At 42.0% G+C, this 20,105-nt stretch overlaps 1 protein-coding gene across 1 annotated transcript in view; it reads right to left on the bottom strand.

Annotated features, from left to right (window-relative positions):
• The window catches only part of LOC126433992 (otoferlin-like), a 168,888-nt gene that overhangs the window by 57,022 nt on the left and 91,761 nt on the right, over positions 1-20,105 (bottom strand). The window contains exon 10 of the mRNA XM_050090452.1: positions 11,909-12,150. Within this exon, the coding sequence (XP_049946409.1) occupies positions 11,909-12,150 (242 nt within the window). The remainder of the gene's footprint in view (positions 1-11,908; positions 12,151-20,105) is intronic.

Raw genomic sequence — 20,105 nt, 5'->3', positions numbered from 1 at the left:
GAACTTTTAAATGTTTTGAATTTACGTGTAGTCATGAACAGCTTATAGTCAAAATCATCATGTCGGCGAGTCGCATATTGGTCATTGTTAGGTCGTGTCGGCCGTTCCATCTCAAAATTCGGTGCACATTGTCAATTTCTTTCATAACTTCCGAAATGCCCTGTGTTATTATTTTGTGGCTGTTCCGTATTTCTATGTCCCTCTTCCCGTATTGGGGCGCGAGTGTCCTCTGAAATACGTAATTCTTGTACTACTTGTGCCAACTGATCTTGTACTTCCCGGATTTCTCTTTTGTACTGTGTATTGATTTGATTTTGATTTTGTTTGAATTTTCTTATTTGTTCATACTCTTCTGTGTCAGTGAAGGCTACGGGTCTTGTGTCATTCAGATCATCATCTACCTTTGTAGATAAGTTGGTGACCTGATCCGAAAGTTCGGCTACTTTCTCCGATAGTGTACTTATTTCCTCCATGTGTCTTTCTGAACCAATTTTCAGGGTATCTACTGTGTCCTTTAAGTTTTCCTGAGTTCTTGCAAGTTGCGTAACCGAATCGGTAGATGCAACTGAGTCAATTTTAGCCCAAAAGGTCTCATGATTTTCATGAACAATGGTTTGCAGTTCTTTTATGGCTGCTTCGTGATTCTGTAATGCATTTTCATGCCGCGAAAAAATAGGTTGAAAATGCTCACAAATTTGTGTTTTTACGTCATTACAGACTTTTTGACATTTCGATTCAATGTTATGTAACTCAGTAGTTAAATCTTCGCGTGTTTGTTCAAGTGTGGTGTCTAACTTTTGAAGATTTTGTTCCATTGCGTCTAACTGTTGCTGTGTTTGTCTCTGGTGTTGTTCCATTGTGTCTAACTTTTTAAGATTTTGTTCCACTGTGTCTAACTTTTTAAGATTTTGTTCCACTGTGTCTAACGTTTTGAGATTTTGTTCCACTGTGTCTAACTGTTGCTGTGTTTGTCTCTGGTGTTGTTCCATTGTGTCTAACTTTTCAAGCTTTTGTCCCATTTGTTGCATTAATTGTAATAACAATGCACTGGTGTCTGAAACATGTTCCTCAGTACTTTTCGGCAGTGAAGTTGCACCGGCAACATTCACATTTTGACAAGCGGAAAATGTGTCTTGACTCATTTGAGAAAACGGTGAGAACCCAAAACCTGAGTCTGCAGTATTTGCAATATTGTGTTCTGTCATTCCCGATTCCTGAGGCGAGCTGTTGCCGACCAATCGATCGATAACGCTTCCCTGTTCACTACCTGTTTCACTGTCTACACCATTGTTTGCCGCCCGCTCCATTTCCCTATGCGCAATTACCAAATTACTACTTTGAACATTAGTTAATTCATTACTCTGCGGCGCTAACACACTGCTTTCGTCTTCACTGTCATTTCTCAGTTTACTTTGGAGCCTAGTATTACGTTTTTCACACGCCATTATTGTCACAGTATTTCGCACGACAACACAGAAAAACACAATTTGAAGAGCAAAAATAAGAGAACACATTAACATAGCACTGAAAATAATATTTAGTTAATTCCAAGCGCAGCTGCGAAAAACTTGCTGCAAATCTACATGCATGCCACAACTGTTTTACTGTACAACAATGAAAAACTACAACTACAAAGGAAATTCTCTCTATAATTACGCGCTAGCAATAAACAATAGCTACACTAATTACACAAACTACAAGAAAAAAATCAGAAGATTCCGGTGAGGTATCCTAGGCTAAGGGTCGACATATGAAACGTCCCCTTTGAACAATTATACACGACTGTCCTTAAACTGACACACAATATTTTGTTAGCGCAACGCAATCTGACTTTCAAAATTCCCTACAAAAGAATGGCCCTGACTAACATTAAACTATACCTTTCACAAATCACTTACCTCACAAAAATCTTCGCTGCTCAAGCTACTGCAATACAGCGAGCGCCACTACTGCCAGCTAAATAAAAGATTCAAACTATGGAAGGCACTAACTACTGATAGGGATAGTTAGCAAATGAAAGATATTAATAGAGAACAAACAATGTATTTACCTTGATATCATCATATATAAATATAGCAGTTCATGACAAATTACAAAACTCCGCCATCTCTCTCCCCACATCCACCACTGCTGGCGGCTCACCTCCAACTGCGCAACGCTACGCGCTGTTCACAGCCAGCTGCCTAACACTACAATGGCGAGTATTACAACAATGCAAAGCAGCCACAGACTGCACACAGCACAGCCAGTGATTTTCATATTGAGCGCTACGTAACGTAGCCAATAAGAAAACATAAACAGCCTACTTACACAATGACCATGTACTGTGTTCTTGACACCAGGCTTTACGGGCTCTCCTGTTACCACGGTCAGTGGAATGCACCTTGCAGGTCTCCGGGCGAATAAACCATGTCCGTTTAGTCGTCTGTAGACTGTGTGTCTGGAGACAACTGTTCCAGTGGCTGCGTAAGGACCCGAGCAAGGGTACCTGCAGTACTCCACGACCGTCTGCGGGCACTGATGGTGATATACCGGTCTTCTTGTGGTGTTGTACACTGTGGACGTCCCGTACTGTAGCGCTTGGACAAGTTTCCTGACTGCTGGAATCGTTGCCATAATCTCGAGATCACATTCTGTGGCACACGGAGGGTCCGTGCTACGACCTGCTGTGTTTGACCAGCCTCCAGTCGCCCTAGTATTCTACCCCTCATAACGTCATCGATATGTGTTCTTTGAGCCATTATCAACTCACAGTCACCATTAGCACGTCTGAAAACGTCTGCCCACTTACTCGCTGCACCGTACTCTGACATGCACCAACACACCTTTGCGTATGTGGTCTGCTGCCAGCACCACCGTGCGACGACCGCAGGCCAGATGCACCGCATGGTCATACCCCAAGGTGATTTAAAATGGCAAACCGCCCACCATAGCGTTGTTTCACCATGTACCAGCATTATCCTTAATTTATGAGCACGAGTGTAAGTTCGTCGCTGTAAGAGCCCACGAGATGCCGGACATGCACACAGAATAGCCACTGAGCGTAATCACAGGTATAACTTAAAATGTCTCAGATCTGCGTCATAATTCTAAGTCAGCACATTCATATTCAAGCTAAAATTTAATCACAATCAAGAAATAACAGCAGAGGTTGTAGATAATATCTGATTCAACTCAGGTTAGATTCTAACTAGCAAGCATTCTTTTAAATTCAGTATTCATGTTCAAGCATATAATTTTCAATATGTTTGATTGTGGTACCAGTCTTTAACCGTAACATCCCTTTTGTTGTATACTTCAGCGGAATGACGACGTAGCAGTCCTGTGCCGCTTCGTCTGGACGTAACGTAAATTATTGGACATCCTCACAGTTGAAGTACCGCAGAAGATCGATGAAGTCCGATTACTACATGTGGTACTATCACTGTCATATATCAAGGTTTAGCAGATCCGACAAATTTGACTGTTCCGAATGCATTCAACGAAGAAAATCCTTAGGAAAAGTGAAAAAGTCGGTTACCTCTTATGCTTCATTTGTGGTGAAATATACCAAAGAAGAAACTGGCGGCGCAATCTACCAACTTCTACCGAAACATAAATCGAGTGAGTGGTCTATGGTAAATACAAACCACCTAATGCTAAACGTGAACGCTCTGAGCACTCTGCTCTCCAGTGGATGAATCAAGTGTTTATGTCACTTCATCCATGAGAAACAGCACATTCGAATCTGCAGCCACACAACAGAGAAACTGGTTGTGCGGCATCGCAAGGCGGCAGCAGCTTCGTCTTCTACCTCCAGAAGTAGATCTTTGTCACCACTGCACACTCTTGATGCTTACAGCAGCATACACTCAGAATTAGTCAAGTATGTAAATTAAATGACTTTACAGACTTATGCAGTAATACAGACTCGTTCTTTTCAAACTCAACAGTTATCTGACTCACGTAGAGGAGCTGAAAGGTTGCACTCTACAGAGGATCCTTGAAGAGCAGAAGACAATAACACTGCGGGAGATACGGCAGAAAAGTTTATCTTCTCTGCTGAAGCGACCGTCGAATATCCATAGTTGCCACAATGGCCATCTCACATTCTGGTGACCAAAATACTTGAGCCCTATGATATACATCGCATATCAACGCAAAAAAAGAAACTTCGTCATACCAGACCAGAGGGCACCCCGTCAACAAGACGTCAACCTAATATTTCGGTGTAAAGAATAGAAGCATTCTGGCAGCACTTTCTCAGTATGAAACAGTTAGGGCTCTCATATTGCCAGCTTTTTTGATGCTCGTAAATTGATGTAGTGACTAAGGACGATTGGAGCAGGTTATTTACGACTGTTCAGATTTAGGTTTGTTTTCTTTAGATCTCTTGAAGCGAATGCTGGGGTACAACATTCAGTGAGGCCACTGCTGATATCTTAACATATAATTCTCCAGCTAAGGTAGCGCCCTATCTCTAAAAATATGATAATGGGCAATTAAATTATAGCTTTCCTTCTTTCTACGGTACCAGTAAGGAAGTAGACGAAGATTCCGAAAAATTACTCGGGAACCGCAGAGTAACCATACATAGTTATCTCGGAATGCTAATAAACAATTGTGAGGCAATTGAGTTGCCCATGATAATCTTCGTATCTGAAATCAAAGAACAGTTATTGAATGAAAATCGCGTTAACATCCCTTTGTCTAACTTATAGTCAGTACTGAGAACCACTGTAGTGCATTCCATATGAAAGTGATGTGATAAAGAACGACATCTACAGCATCATGTGCCTTAAGAGCTGATGTGAATGTTATTGAGCTGGAAGAGTGGTCTTGTGTAATTCTAGACGTTAGTCTATCCTGAAAAAGTCCCTTCCCGGATGCATAGCAACTGCAGTCGACTTGAACGTAATTACTGACTCTCTTTGGACTTTTGACCCTACATATGTCCGTCCATTAGCCATTTAACTATTCGTTGGTGCCCCATCACCATATTTCTTATTTTGTTGTTATTGTGGTCTTCAGTCCTGAGACTGGTTTGATGCAGCTCTCCATGCTACTCTATCCTGCGCAACCTTCTTCATCACCCATTACCTACTGCAACCTACATCCTTCTGAATCTGCTTAGCGTATTCATCTCTTGGTCTCCCTCTACGATTTTTACCCTCCACGATGCCCTCCAATACTAAATTGGTGTTCCCTTGATGCCTCAGAACATGTCCTACCAACCGATCCCTTCTTCTTGTCAAGTTGTGCCACAAACTTCTCTTCTCCCCAATCCTATTCAATACTTCCTCATTAGTTATGTGATCTACCCATCTAATCTTCAGCATTCTTCTGTAGCACCACATTTCGAAAGCTTCTATTCTCTTCTTGACCAAACTATTTATCGTCCATGCTTCACTTCCATACATGGCTACACTCCATACAAATACTTTCAGAAATGACTTCCTGACACTTAAATCTATACTCGATGTTAACAAATTTCTCTTCTTCAGAAACGCTTTCCTTGCCATTGTCAGACTACATTTTATATCCTCTCTATTTCGACCATCATCAGTTATTTTGCTCCCCAAATAGCAAAACTCCTTTACTACTTTAAGTGTCTCATTTCCTAATCTAATTCCCTCAGCATCACCCGACTTAATTCGACTACATTCCATTATCCTCGTTTTGCTTTTGTTGATGTTCATCTTATATCCTCCTTTCAAGACACTGTCCATTCCATTCAACTGCTCTTCCAAGTCCTTTGCTGTCTCTGACAGAATTACAATGTCATCGGCGAACCTCAAAGTTTTTATTTCTTCTCCATGGATTTTAATACCTAGTCCGAATTTTTCTTTTGTTTCCTTTACTGTTTGCTCAATATACAGATTGAACAACATCGGGGAGAGGCTACAACCCTGTCTTACTCCCTTCCCAACCACTGCTTCCCTTTCATGTCCCTCGACTCTTATAACTGCCATCTGGTTTCTGTACAAATTGTAAATACCCTTTCGCTCCCTGTATTTTACCCCTGCCACCTTTAGAATTTGAAAAAGAGTATTCCAGTCAACATTGTCAAAAGCTTTCTCTAAGTCTACAAATGCTAGAAACGTAGGTTTGCCTTTCCTTAATCTTTCTTGTAAGATAAGTCGTAAGGTCAGTATTGCCTCACGTGATCTAGTGTTTCTACGGAATCCAAACTGATCTTCCCCGAGGTCGCCTTCTACCAGTTTTTCCATTCGTCTGTAAAGAATTCGTGTTAGTATTTTGCAGCTGTGACTCATTAAACTGATAGTTCGGTAATTTTCACATCTGTCAACACCTGCTTTCTTTGGGATTGGAATTCTTATATTCTTCTTGAAGTTTGAGGGTATTTCGCCTGTTTAATACATCTTGCTCACCAGATGGTAGAGTTTTGTCAGCACTGGCTCTTCCAGGGCCGTCAGTAGTTCCAATGGAATGTTGTCTACTGCGGGGGCCTTGTTTCGACTCAGGTCTTTCAGTGCTCTGTCAAACTCTTCACGCAGTATCGTATCTCCCATTTCATCTTCATCTACATCCTCTTCCATTTCCATAATATTGTCCTCAAGTACATCGCCCTTGCATAGACCCTCTATATACTCCTTCCACCATTCTGCTTTCCCTTCTTTGCTTAGAACTGGGTTTCCATCTGAGCTCTTGATATTCATACAAGTCGCTCTCTTATCTCCAAAGGTCTCTTTAATTTTTCTGTAGGCAGTATCTATCTTACCCCTAGTGAGATAAACCTCTACATCCTTACATTTGTCCTCTAGCCATCCCTGCTTAACCATTTTGCACTTCCTGTCGATCTCATTTATGAGACGTTTGTATTCCTTTTTGCCTGCTTCATTTACTGCATTTTTATATTTTCTCCTTTCATCAATTAAATTCAATATTTCTTCTGTTACCCAAGGATTCCTACTATCCTTCGTCTTTTTACCTACTTGATCCTCTGCTGCCTTCACTACTTCATCCCTCAAAGCTACCCATTCTTCTTCTACTGTATTTCTTTCCCCCATTTCTGTCAATTGTTCCCTTATGCTCTCCCTGAAACTCTGTACAACCTCTGGTTCTTTCAGTTTATCCAGTTCCCATCTCCTTAAATTCCCACCTTTTTGCAGTTTCTTCAGTTTTAATCTACAGGTCATAACCAATAGATTGTGGTCAGAGTCCACATCTGCCCCTGGAAATGTCTTACAATTTAACACCTGGTTCCTAAATCTCTGTCTTACCATTGTATAATCTATCTGATACCTTTTAGTATCTCCAGGGTTCTTCCATGTATACAACCTTCTTTCATGATTCTTAAACCAAGTGTTAGCTATGATTATGTTGAGCTCTGTGCAAAATTCTACCAGGCGGCTTCCTCTTTCATTTCTTAGCCCCAGTCCATATTCACCTACTACGTTTCCTTCTCTCCCTTTTCCTATACTCGAATTCCAGTCACCCATGACTATTAAATTTTCGTCTCCCTTCGCTATCTGAATAATTTCTTTTATTTCATCATACATTTCTTCAATTTCTTCGTCATCTGCAGAGCTAGTTGCCATATAAACTTGTACTACTGTAGTAGGTGTGTTCTTCGTATCTACCTTGGCCACAATAATGCGTTCACTATGCTGTTTGTAGTAGCTTACCCGCATTCCTATTTTCCTATTCATTATTAAACCTACTCCTGCTTTATCCCTATTTGATTTTGTGTTTATAACCCTGTAGTCACCTGACCAGAAGTCCTGTTCCTCTTGCCACCGAACTTCACTAATTCCCACTATATCTAACTTTAACCTATCCATTTCCCTTTTTAAATTTTCGAACCTACCTGCCCGATTAAGGGATCTGACATTCCACGCTCCGATCCGTAGAACGCCAGTTTTCTTTCTCCTGATAATGACGTCCTCTTGAGTAGTCCCCGCCCGGAGATCCGAATGGGGGACTATTTTACCTCCGGAATATTTTACCCAAGAGGACGCCATCATCATGTAATCATACAGTAAAGCTGCATGCCCTCGGGAAAAATTACGGCTGTAGTTTCCCCTTGCTTTCCGCCGTTAGCAGCCGTTTCTTATTTTAGTTATTTTGAATCATTGATCTCTCACCCTCCAGATTCGATCCAGCACCTCTTTGTTGCATATTCTATCTATCCATCTCATCTTCAGCCTTATTCTGAAACATGACGTTTCAAAAGCTTATATTCTCTTCTTGTCTGAACTGTTTATCGCCCACGGTTCACATTCATATAACACCCAGACTGTCAACAAATACTTTCACAAAAAACTTCTTAAGACTGAGCTTGCCGGCCTTGGTGGCCAAGCGGTTAAAGGCGCTACAGTCTGGAACCGCGCGGCCGCTACGGTCGCAGGTTCGAATCCTGCCTCGGGCATGGATGTGTGTGATGCCCTTAGGTTAGTTAGGTTTAAGTAGTTCTAAGTTCTAGGGGACTGATGACCTTAGAAGTTAAGTCCCATAGTGCTCAGAGCCATTTGAACCATTTGAAGACTGAGCTTTACATTAGATATTAACTCATTTCTCATTATGAGGAAACTTTTACCTGCCAATGCCGGTCAGCATTTTATACCACCTTTATTTTGGACGTCGTCTGTTATTTTGTTGCACATATAACCAAACTTGTCAACTACATTCTCCGTCATGTTTTCTAGTCTGATTCTCTATGAAGTAACTGATTTAATTGGACAACACCCCATTACCCTCATTTTAAATTTGTTGATATTCATGTTATAACATCTTTTCAAGACACTAAGCAAACGTTCCACCGTTCTTCCTAGTCATTTGCCTTATCTTATAAAATTACAGTGCCTCAGACAATACTTACATAAAGAGATAGTTACATACGCCGTCATTTCATGGACCGGTAGAGAGGAAATTAACAAGATTGTAGAACAACTAATAAAAACAAAAAAATCCTAATAATTGCTGAAAAAGAAAACAGCCAACAAGTAACGCAAACAACGACAAGTATAATACAAACGTGAAGAGCCGTCTGAAGGCGAACCTGTTGGTTCGAAACCTAGAGCAGCCCTATTCTTGAAAAGGAATAGCGTTATTGCATGTTGGTGAGGGCTGTTTTCTTCTATGCAACTTTCTTGGCAACAGGGACCAGTCAGCTTCCTGGTATTACATTTAGAACGTTCTTGATATAGTATCTATTTTCAAAACCTGCTTTTTCTTTAAGTCCGGCTTATGCAAAACATGAAGAAGAGAAATTTGTTAACATCGAGTATAGATTTAAGTGTCAGGAAGTCGTTTCTGAAAGTATTTGTATGGAGTGTAGCCATGTATGGAAGAGAAACATGGACGATAAATAGTTTGGACAAGAAGAGAATAGAAGCTTTCGAAATGAGGTGCTACAGAAGAATGCTGAAGATTAGATGGGTAGATCACATAACTAATGACGAGGTATTGAATAGAATTGGGGAGAAGAGGAGTTTGTGGCACAACTTGACTAGAAGAAGGGATCGGTTGGTAGGACATGTTTTGAGGCATCAAGGGATCACAAATTTAGCATTGGAGGGCAGCGTGGAGGGTAAAAATCGTAGAGGGAGACCAAGAGATGAATACACTAAGCAGATTCAGAAGGATGTAGGTTGCAGTGGGTAATGGGAGATGAAGAAGCTTGCACAGGATAGAGTAGCATGGAGAGCTGCATCAAACCAGTCTCAGGACTGAAGACAACAACAACAACAACATTTACCGAGACCATGTTTCGATACATGTGTGGCTTCATATTGAGTCTCCATTTCTTACAAAAAGCACGCAAATTTCATGGGTATTTTCCTATTTTAAGCCTAAAAACGATAACATGTGAGATTTTTAAAAGTTTTTTCGTTGCTCGCCTGAAATTACATTACTTGTGAAAATGGCTTGTAATTTCAGGTGAGCAATAGAAAAAAATAAAAAATCCATATGTTATAGCTTTTAGACCTAAACAGAAAAAGTTATTAAGTTTGTATTCACATCACTAACAGACAACGTGGTTAATTTTAGGGTTGAAATGCCTCTGATGGATTTGTTACTCAGGTGACACCGAATGGCTAGTCTAGGTTGACGTCACTGAGGTCCCCTGTTACTCCTGTTCCTTTTCTACTGACAATAGTTCCCACCTAGTTTATACTGATGGGTCTGTTTCTCGTGACATCAAGTGGTCAATTCCTCTTTGCATAGGGATGTGCGAACGCTTTGGATCAGATAGTGTGTAGTCACCTGAGTCGGCAGAAATGCCGGGAAGATTTTAATTCAGTATTATTCTCAGGCGACCGTGCGTTCTTTCACTTTATTTTTAGACATTTTGTGGATGGGCCGGTATAGTATATGTCACCCTTACAGTATATTGATAATATTTACTTATGGACCGTCTGACAGCAACTGAATAAAATACAATTTTAGTGCCATACGCGTTTCGCCTTTATTTTCTGCAAGGTATAATCAGTGGCAGGTTGCGTGGACAATTTCTAACATATTACGCTCGTGTTGCATTTTTGGCCATGACCATGGCATTGAAACAAGCGTTCAGTTCATAGTGCTGTGGAACGTGGGAAGAAAACCCAATTTGGCATTCATAAGAAGAAGAACAACACTAAAAATGCAACAGGAGCGTAATATGTAAGAAATTGTCCACGCAACCTGCTACTGATGATGCCTTGCAGAAAATAATGGCGAAACGCGTATGGCACAAAAATTGTGTTTTATTCAGTTGCTGTCAGACGGTCCATAAGTAAAAATTATCAATATACCGTAATATTACACGCAACTGAGGAAGACAGGACTACAAAAGTTGAATATGTCACCCTTGTTTACAGTAATAAATGGAGACCAAAGAAGATGACAGGAGTCGGAACATGTCCCGGTAAATAGCCAAAGAAATACATTATGTTTTTTGCGTAGGACAGAGTTAAAAACACAATAATTCACAAACACATAGAAAACATCAACAGTAACTTTCAACCAGAAGAAGACGAATATATTTTCTAATTTGTCGTATTATTTCTGCGGTGATGAGGTAAACAGAATGTGGTATCAGAATACCTTCTCAACTTTTGGATACAGATGTTCAGATGTCTCTGAGCACTATGGGACTTAACATCTGAGGTCATCAGTCACCTAGAACTTAGAACTCCTTAAACCTAACTGACCTTAGGACATCACATACATCCGTGCCCAAGGCAGGATTCGAACCTGCGACCGTAGCGGTCGCGCGGTTCCAGATTGTAGCGCCTAGAACCGCTCAGCCACTCCGACCGGCATTTGTGTACAAATCGATTATTTAGAAAGATAGATATACTGGTTTTACATTCTCCTGGCAAATGTGAGATTTGGCATTTAGAGTATTTTTACTTTTCCCTCTTCATATGCTGGATGGAAACCTCGCAAAATTTCTGAAGTGCACGCAGAAAGTCTTTTCGAAATTTAGTGACAACAAATTTATTTATGTCCACGAAAGTGTCATTGACATAAAAAAATCATCTAAAACTGAATACTTGCGTCGCGACGAAAGTCGTCGTTCGCTGGGTGCCGCGGCTCAGCTCATTCTGCAGAGGACGCAGTCGCATACGATGTTTCTTTGGCCTTCGCAACATTTCCCCCCTCCACGATGTTCCTAACGTATGAGTCAGTGAGTTCTTTCTCTCCTCTTCTTTCGGATGAACAATTCTTTGCATCGAAGTCATTTCCTGAATGACGACAAGGTGTTTTTAGTGGAGGAACGTTTCCCGAACAGCTGAAATACTAACTTTTACAACGAAGTCTCTGCTAGCTTATGTATCGTTGGGAAAAACGTGTGACATTGATAGCCGAATATGAAGAAAAGGACCTTATGGTCTCAGCTCGAATTTTTTCGAAACTTACGACTATCCCTGGTACCGGTCAATGCTCGTGCAGCTAAGATGCGTGGCACGCGACTTGCCTGCCGAACACGGGCTCTATCTGCTGCGGGACGTAGTCGTCCCTGGAGCCGGCCACCTGGCCGCCCACGCGCATCTCCACGTAGGGGTCGGACAGCCCCGTCGGGTCACGCGGGTGCAGCTCCGTGGCCCGCACGCAGTAGCAGCGCACGCACACACGCACCGGTGCGTTGTTCTCGTGTCGCGACAGCAAGCGAACAGCCGGCCGCTCCGGGAACGGAGACGGGTACAGGCATAGCGCTGCCTAGTGCACAACAACGGTGACAAATGTAATGTATTGCGAATACACAGAAAGAAGGATCCTTTATTGTATGATTATATGATAGCGGAACAAACTCTGGTAGCACTTACTTCTGTAAAATATCTGGGAGTGTGCGTGCGGAACGATTTGAAGTGGAATGATCGTATAAAATTAATTGTTGGTAAGGCGGGTACCAGGTTGAGATTCATTGGGAGAGTCCTTAGAAAATGTAGTCCATCAACAAAGGAGGTGGCTTACAAAACACTCGTTCGACCTATACTTGAGTATTGCTCATCAGTGTGGGATCCGTACCAGATCGGGTTGACGGAGGACATAGAGAAGATCCAAAGAAGAGCGGCGCGTTTCGTCACAGGGATATTTGGTAAGCGTGATAGCGTTACAGAGATGTTTAGCAACCTCAAGTGGCAGACTCTGCAAGAGAGGCGCTCTGCATCACGGTGTAGCTTGCTGTCCAGGTTTCGAGAGGGTGCGTTTCTGGATGAGGTATCGAATATATTGCTTTCCCCTACTTATACATCCCGAGGATATCACAAACGTAAAATTAGAGGGATTCGAGCGCGCACGGAGGCTTTCCGGCAGTCGTTCTTCCCGCGAAGCATATGCGACTGGAACAGGAAAGGGAGGTAATGACAGTGGCACGTAAAGTCCCCTCCGCCACACACCGTTGGGTGGCTTGCGGAGTATAAATGTAGATGTAGATGTAGATGTAGATGTAGACAAATGTTTTTGCTCTCATCGGAATGGGTGTTTCTGTCATGTTGTTCAAACAAGAGCATTAAGCTCGAGGAGAGATATGAGGGCAATATACGTTGATAAAACAGTAGAGAAGACAGAGGGTATAGAAATATGTCCACTTGTCTGCACGCAATCGCTATAGCAGTGCATGTGATGGTGAAACGTGGTCAAAGCCACGAACGTTACAGATATGTAAAACAGAGGCGTTCATAACCAGTTCCAGTCGCCGCTTTTCTTAGAAAGAACTTGCATGATAACACCCCTATAATCAGTAATTTGAAGGTTTCCTTTTTATACCAATAGGGCAGAGCTTTTCAAATTTTTGTAGGGCATGTAGAGATGCTGATGCTTCCTTGCTCATTGTATTTACGTGCTAAGTCTAATTTAGATTTCCACCTATTATTACTCCTAGATTATTTGCTGAAGAAAGAAGTTGATATTTGATCCATTTTGGATTAAATATGGTAGGAATTTGGCGTTAATGACTGCAGATTGACCAACTAGTACAACTTTCGTACATATATTTTGTTAGTACACAGAGGTCAGTACTGAAATTCTCGATATTGTCTTCAGGTTTACTGATTTTGCACTTAAAGATCACCAGCATAAATGTGATATTTGCAACAAGACAAAATTGATGACACATCATTGATACACAACGAAAAGAGTATAGGATCTAATAACGACCCCTGAGGAACGCTTCATTCTACCTGCCTCAATTGTGACTTTGTCCAGCCGGACACGACACATTGTTGGCGAGGTTTCAGATATGAGGGAAGCACTGTACTGTATATGGCAAGTAAGTTAGGCTACTAAGTGTGGCAAGTAAAATGTGAAACAGAACAATGTCAAATGCAGACGAAATGAATTAAAATTTGTGCTGCGGTCGGGACTCGGACCCGGTCTTCTTGCTTGCTAAGCAGAAACGCTAACCATTACACCACCGCAGTACCATGGTCAACGTTGCTGCACGAACTACCTAAGTTGAGTGCCCTCCCAACTACAAATTTCAAGTCATTTTTCCCTTACATATTGTCACTACTGCCAGGGCTCTCCGATATTGGCAAGCACACCAGCATTGGGCGTAATGGGACGTCCTTGTACAATTGATGATCTTATAGATCTTATAATTAAATGTTTCCCTGAGACATTTAAGGGTCGTTTTACTATCTACGATAATGATCGAAGCAGACGATATGAACTGGCCATAGTACTACGATGGTGTAATGGTTAGCATTTCTGCCTAGCATGCAAGAAGACCCGGGCTCGAGTTCCGACGACAGCACAAATTTTAATTTATTTCGTCTGCTTCGATCATTATCGTAGATAATAAAAAGAGACTTAAATAACTTAGGGAAACATTTAATTATAATGTCAAATGCTTTGTTGAAATCTAAGAAGCTACTTGATAGTTGTCTCTTGTCTATCCATGGCAGGCTTGAGGTCATCTCTTACCGTTATTAAGGCAGATGTAGTGACTGGTTATCGTCTGTTAGGTTATTTGTAGTTAAGTAGATTGCTAGCTGGTCGTTGACTAAGACCTACAACGGCTAGAACAGTCCTAACATAGGAAACCACAGCGACTTCACTTATTTAACTACTAGCCTTCTAAACATTCTGCGTGGTGTCTGTTTGTTCTATATCGTGTCTCCCTACCACTTTCGCGCAACGACGCTCTGAGCGTGTTTTTTTTAGGGAATTGACTAGTTTGAACCTGGGACCTGTTGCTGGTAAGGAGACGTCAGACCACACAAGACATGTAGAATTCAGAAGAGTTCAGTGAGACTAGCGATGATATAACCAAATACTTAATGATTTCAGCGCCAGCTCCACTGCACTCCCTGTAAAAGAATCTTAATACTAACTAAATTTAGTGGAAGGGGTTCAAGGCTTTCCTATTTTTAGTTAGCTGGTAAAATAACGTCGAAAAAGCAGTTAACTTTACCATTGGAAATTTTATTCTACTCACAAAACATCGTTTATAAATTGCACTATTGATAAAAGGAAATGTCTTAATACAGGATGGTAAAAACCAACTGCGTTCAACAAAAATGTGAACGAATATTCCCTGAATGGGTTTCCAAGTTATACAATGGATCGAAGGATGACCTATGCCATATCACATCTATAATCTAGGTTTAAATTAAGTTTCACAAAAGAGAAAACTATCAGAATGGTCTACAGTGACCCTCAATTATCTTTAATTACTTATCTAACTTGTCATAAATTACAGTGGCTGATGTGGCTTCTCAATAAGTATATAACAGAAAAATCATCGCGTTTCAGATTTTTACTTCAAGTGGCACTTGTGAACACCATGAGCTTTAATTGACGATCGACACTAGTATTACGTAAAAAGGGGGTGTAGCAGATGAGACTTCTGCAGTTCTGAGTGAAGCTTTATGCGTTGTTATGCGGCATCGCGTGCGTTCATTACCTTGTCGGTGTTAGTCAGGGGTCGGCGGGCAGCACAGCTCTGCTCACCTCGCCATCTCGGAAGTAACTCTCTCCTAACTTCTCCTTACTACAATTTACCGAAGTTGGTTTAAAAAAAACTATCTGGCTGTGTTTTCATCTGACCAATCAGGGTCTCAATGTTAACCTTAAGCTCCGCCTACAAAAATTCTGTCTATCCAGTGAGAAACGTTATACTTTTCGTGGTGGGGCAATGTTTTTAAAGTTTGCAACGTAACAGAGACGCGAAAAAGTCTCACGCTAAAACTTGCAGCTGGTGTGGTCCTTTTAGCGTTATCGTAGGATCTATACTGTTCTTCTGGAGGGCTCTAGCTTTTAACATGGGCTGGGGGTGGTCCTAACGTAACAGAGACGCGAAAAAGTCTCACGCTAACACTTGCGGGTGGTGTAGCCCTTTTTGTGTTATCGTAAGATCTATACTGTTCTTCTGGAGAACTCTAGCTTTTAACATGGGCTGGGGGGTGGTCTTGACGTGACAGAGACGCGAAAAAGTCTCACGCTAAAAACATGCGGGTGGTGTCCTAGCGGTTAGCTGGCGACGTGGGCGTCCGTCCGTCCCTTATCGTAGGGCCTTCCAGCTTGACACGGTTCTGCTCTCGGCTTCTCGTTTCTCCCCTCGGAGCTGGGTCTGTCTCACGGTGGGAAGGTATGATGCATTTAGGCATTCTTGTGTTAGTCTGTGGTATTCCATTTGCTCACTCGTTACTCGTATTACTTTGGTTAATTTAATGTCACGATTTATTCGGAGCTATGTGACATACTACTGGATTTGCTTATCATGTCAGGGTTTTCATGGAAGGTGTTGGATTTGCCTGACACCTTACAGCCTCAGAGACAAAACATTGAAGATCTGTTACCAACAAATTATGACTTTTAGGTATTCCAAGGAGAATTCAAAAGAACTGCGCGTTGCCTTTTAGAAAGTAAATGTGTGGGCTTTGTCAATCCAAACATTTTGTAACTCTCCATCGCGAAGACGGTTGACAAGGAAACTCGCAAAGTGGAAGATGAGACAATGGCCTCGGGTTCTTTTCATCGACGAGTGCATGTTACTTCAGGGGATTGACGATCGTCGTAAAAGAGTATGGAAACGGCCAGTCTCCAGGATGGCAGCGCATGCTTTTCCACGGGTTCAGCTGGAAAGTGAGTTAGGCATGTTTAGGGCCGGTACCATTTACGGGTGTTGGACGGATCACTACGCTATAGAAGGTACTTTGAGGGCTGCTCAGTTTCCACATCAAATTCTGCAACATGTTGTCCAATACTACAGTCAAAATTTAGGCGATGAAGGGGACAGTAGAAGTGTATACCGCACCCAAGTCGTCAACGTCTTCCTCCTGCCGACAGGGATGAATGTGTGGTATCTGCTGACTTGAACCCGACTGAGCATGCTTTTCAGCAGTTAATGTACAGCGTGGAATAATATGGCATCGAATGTTGGCCAGAAATAGATTTCGATTTCATAGGTGTACAAAGACGTGCACTTTCGAAGAGACACTTATTTCACAGTTACTTTATTTTCTTTAGTTTCATAACCGTTATTCTTTCTTGCTCTGCTCCCTGTGAATCGAAGTCCAAACGTATTCGTGGATATGGAGATGGTTTAAAACTTTATTTCACCTATTTATTTCATAAGTGATGCGTAGCGTCTGTCGGCCATCATGGAGTAAACTGCGGTATACGGGGTATTTCGAAAAGGTCCATCTTATTTCACAAGACTATATCCTCTGCATCTAACGAGCCTAAGGGTAAATTTTAACTTACTCATAGGAGAACAATGTCAAAACAACCACCCGACTTCAAAAGTCTGTATCTTTTACACATTGTATTACAGAACCTCCATCACAAAAAAAAAAAAAAAAAAAAAAAAAAAAAAAAAAAAAAAAAAAAAAAAAACACTTTGTGAGATCAGGGGAAGCTGCACGCGAACAGTGCAATGCGAGAGCCCTACGCCCATTGCGGCCAATCCTTCGTTGAGGTGCGTCATTGTTAAATAGTGCTTTTAGCTGCAGATGCAATTGCGGTGTTGCTCTGTCCTATTGAAAAATGAAATTCTCGGGATGTTGTCGCAATACTGGAATGCGCCATATCTCCATCATACCCAGAGACGTAATTCATGTAATCGTCTTTTCCTCAAAAAATAGCATACAGTACATCGATTGTTGGGAAATGAAAAGAACACGTGAATTGGAGAGTCTCTCTGGTGCTCGAATGGTATGTGGCTACTGTGTCCTACATGTGGGTTCAGTTTTCCACTTAAATGGTACGTAGCGTCATCACTGAACACTAACCGTGGATAGATATCGACATCTTCCATCGCGACGTAGAGAATGAATTGACAAAAAGCTTCATAATCTCGTTTACCACCATTCTAGCAACTGAATCCTGTATGATATCAAACACAAAAAATGAGGACTGTAGTATCCGGTTGTGGGTGAGGCACGCGCAAGGAAAGAAAGATTCTCAGGTGCCAAACAGCAATAGAACTTTATTACGACACAGAAAGTACAAGATAACGTCGAGCCAATGGAAATGCTTCCGAGTGAAAGCAATATAAAATGATGCTGATCTGATGAAACATTGTCACTAATACGATAATAGTTCTTAAAGGTGCAGGTTGAGCCTCAATCTGTTACGATCGATAAACACTGTCACTGGCCGGCGTGAGATCGTTAGGGAGATGCTCAACAAACTCCAGCGGCAGACGCTACAAGAAAGGCGTACTTAATCACGCAAAGGGTGCCTCCTGAAATTTGGAGAAACTGCTTTGCTGGAAGGGTCGGACAACGTATTACTTCCTCCCACATACATCTTTGTAAATAATCACCACGAGGAATTTCAAGATATTGGAGGTAATAAAATAGGTGCTTAGCGACAATCATCCTTCCCACGCGCCATTTCCGAGTGGAACAGGGAGGAGGGGATCGGTTAGTGGTATCAGAAGTATCCTCTGCAACACACCATCAGGTGGCTTGCTGAATATTGATGTAGCCGGACACAGATGCCATAGGCATGGCCGCCACGGTTGGTATTGGCTGCACTCGCGATGTCCTAGCTCCCGATAATGATACTTCCGAAGTAGAACGTTAATGTCCAACCTGAAACTCACGCTAACTGGCGAGCTGGTTTTCGTTTCCTTTTCCCCATGTTGGCGGGCGTGGGGCTGGCACCTGTACAGCCAACCTGCTCTTCAACAAGTAGACGATAGTCACTAAGTTAGAAACTCAACGTAAAAGAAGGAGACATATTTACCATGAATTTAATTTTTTTTAAAGGTGAAGTTACAGGGGAACATAAGAAACAGTGCTGCCTGGTGAACTGCTCGGCGGCATCATATGAAGGCCTATATGCTACATCTACATCTACATCCATACTCCGCAAGCCACCTGACGGTGTGTGGAGGGGGGTACCTTGAGTACCTCTATCGGTTCTCCCTTCTATTCCAATCTCGTATTGTTCGTGGAATGAAGGATTGTCGGTATGCTTCTGTGTGGGCTCTAATCTCTCTGATTTTATCCTCATGGTCTCTTCGCGAGATGTACGTAGGAGGGAGCAATATACTGCTTGACTCTTCGGTGAAGGTATCTTGTCGAAACTTCAACAAAAGCCCATACCGAGCTACTGAGCGTCTCTCCTGCAGAGTCTTCCACTGGAGTTTATCTATCATCTCCGTAACGCTTTCGCGATTACTAAATGATCCTGTAACGAAGCGCATTGCTCTCCGTTGGATCTTCTCTATCTCCTCTATCAACCCTATCTGGTACGGATCCCACACTGCTGAGCAGTATTCAAGCAGTGGGCGAACAAGTGTACTGTAACCTACTTCCTTTGTTTTCGGATTGCATTTCCTTAGGATTCTTCCAATGAATCTCAGTCAGGCATCTGCTTTACCAACGATCAACTTTATATGATCATTCCATTTTAAATCACTCCTAATGCGTACTCCCAGATAATTTATGGAATTAATTGCTTCCAGTTGCTGACCTGCTATTTTGTATCTAAATGATAAGGGATCTATCTTTCTATGTATTCGCAGCACGTTACACTTGTCTACATTGAGATTCAATTGCCATTCCCTGCGCCATGCGTCAATTCGCTGCAGATCCTCCTGCATTTCAGTACAATTTCCCATTGTTACAACCTCTCGATATACCACAGCATTATCCGCAAAAAGCCTCAGTGAACTTCGGATGTCATCCGCAAGGTCATTTATGTATATTGTGAATAGCAACGGTCCTACGACACTCCCCTGCGGCACACCTGAAATCACTCTTACTTCGGAAGACTTCTCTCCATTGAGAATGACATGCTGCGTTCTGTTATCTAGGAACTCTTCAATCCAATCTCACAATTCGTCTGATAGTCCATATGCTCTTACTTTGTTCATTAAACGACTGAGGGAAACTGTATCGAACGCCTCGCGGAAGTCAAGAAACACGGCATCTACCTGTGAACCCGTGTCTATGGCTCTCTGAGTCTCGTGGACGAATAGCGCGAGCTGGGTTTCACACAACCGTATTTTTCGAAACCCATGCTGATTCCTACAGAGTAGATTTCTAGTCGCCAGAAAAGTCATTATACTTGAAACATAATACGTGTTCCAAAATTCTACAACTGATCGACGCTAGAGATATAGGTCTATAGTTCTGCACATCTGTTCGACGTCCCTTCTTGAACACGGGGATGACCTGTGCCCTTTTCCAATCCTTTGGAACGCTACGCTCTTC

The sequence above is a fragment of the Schistocerca serialis genome, chromosome 1, assembly GCF_023864345.2.
Source record: "Schistocerca serialis cubense isolate TAMUIC-IGC-003099 chromosome 1, iqSchSeri2.2, whole genome shotgun sequence".
Classification (NCBI taxonomy): Eukaryota; Metazoa; Arthropoda; class Insecta; order Orthoptera; family Acrididae; genus Schistocerca; species Schistocerca serialis.
This window is presented reverse-complemented; position numbering and strand designations above follow the sequence as displayed.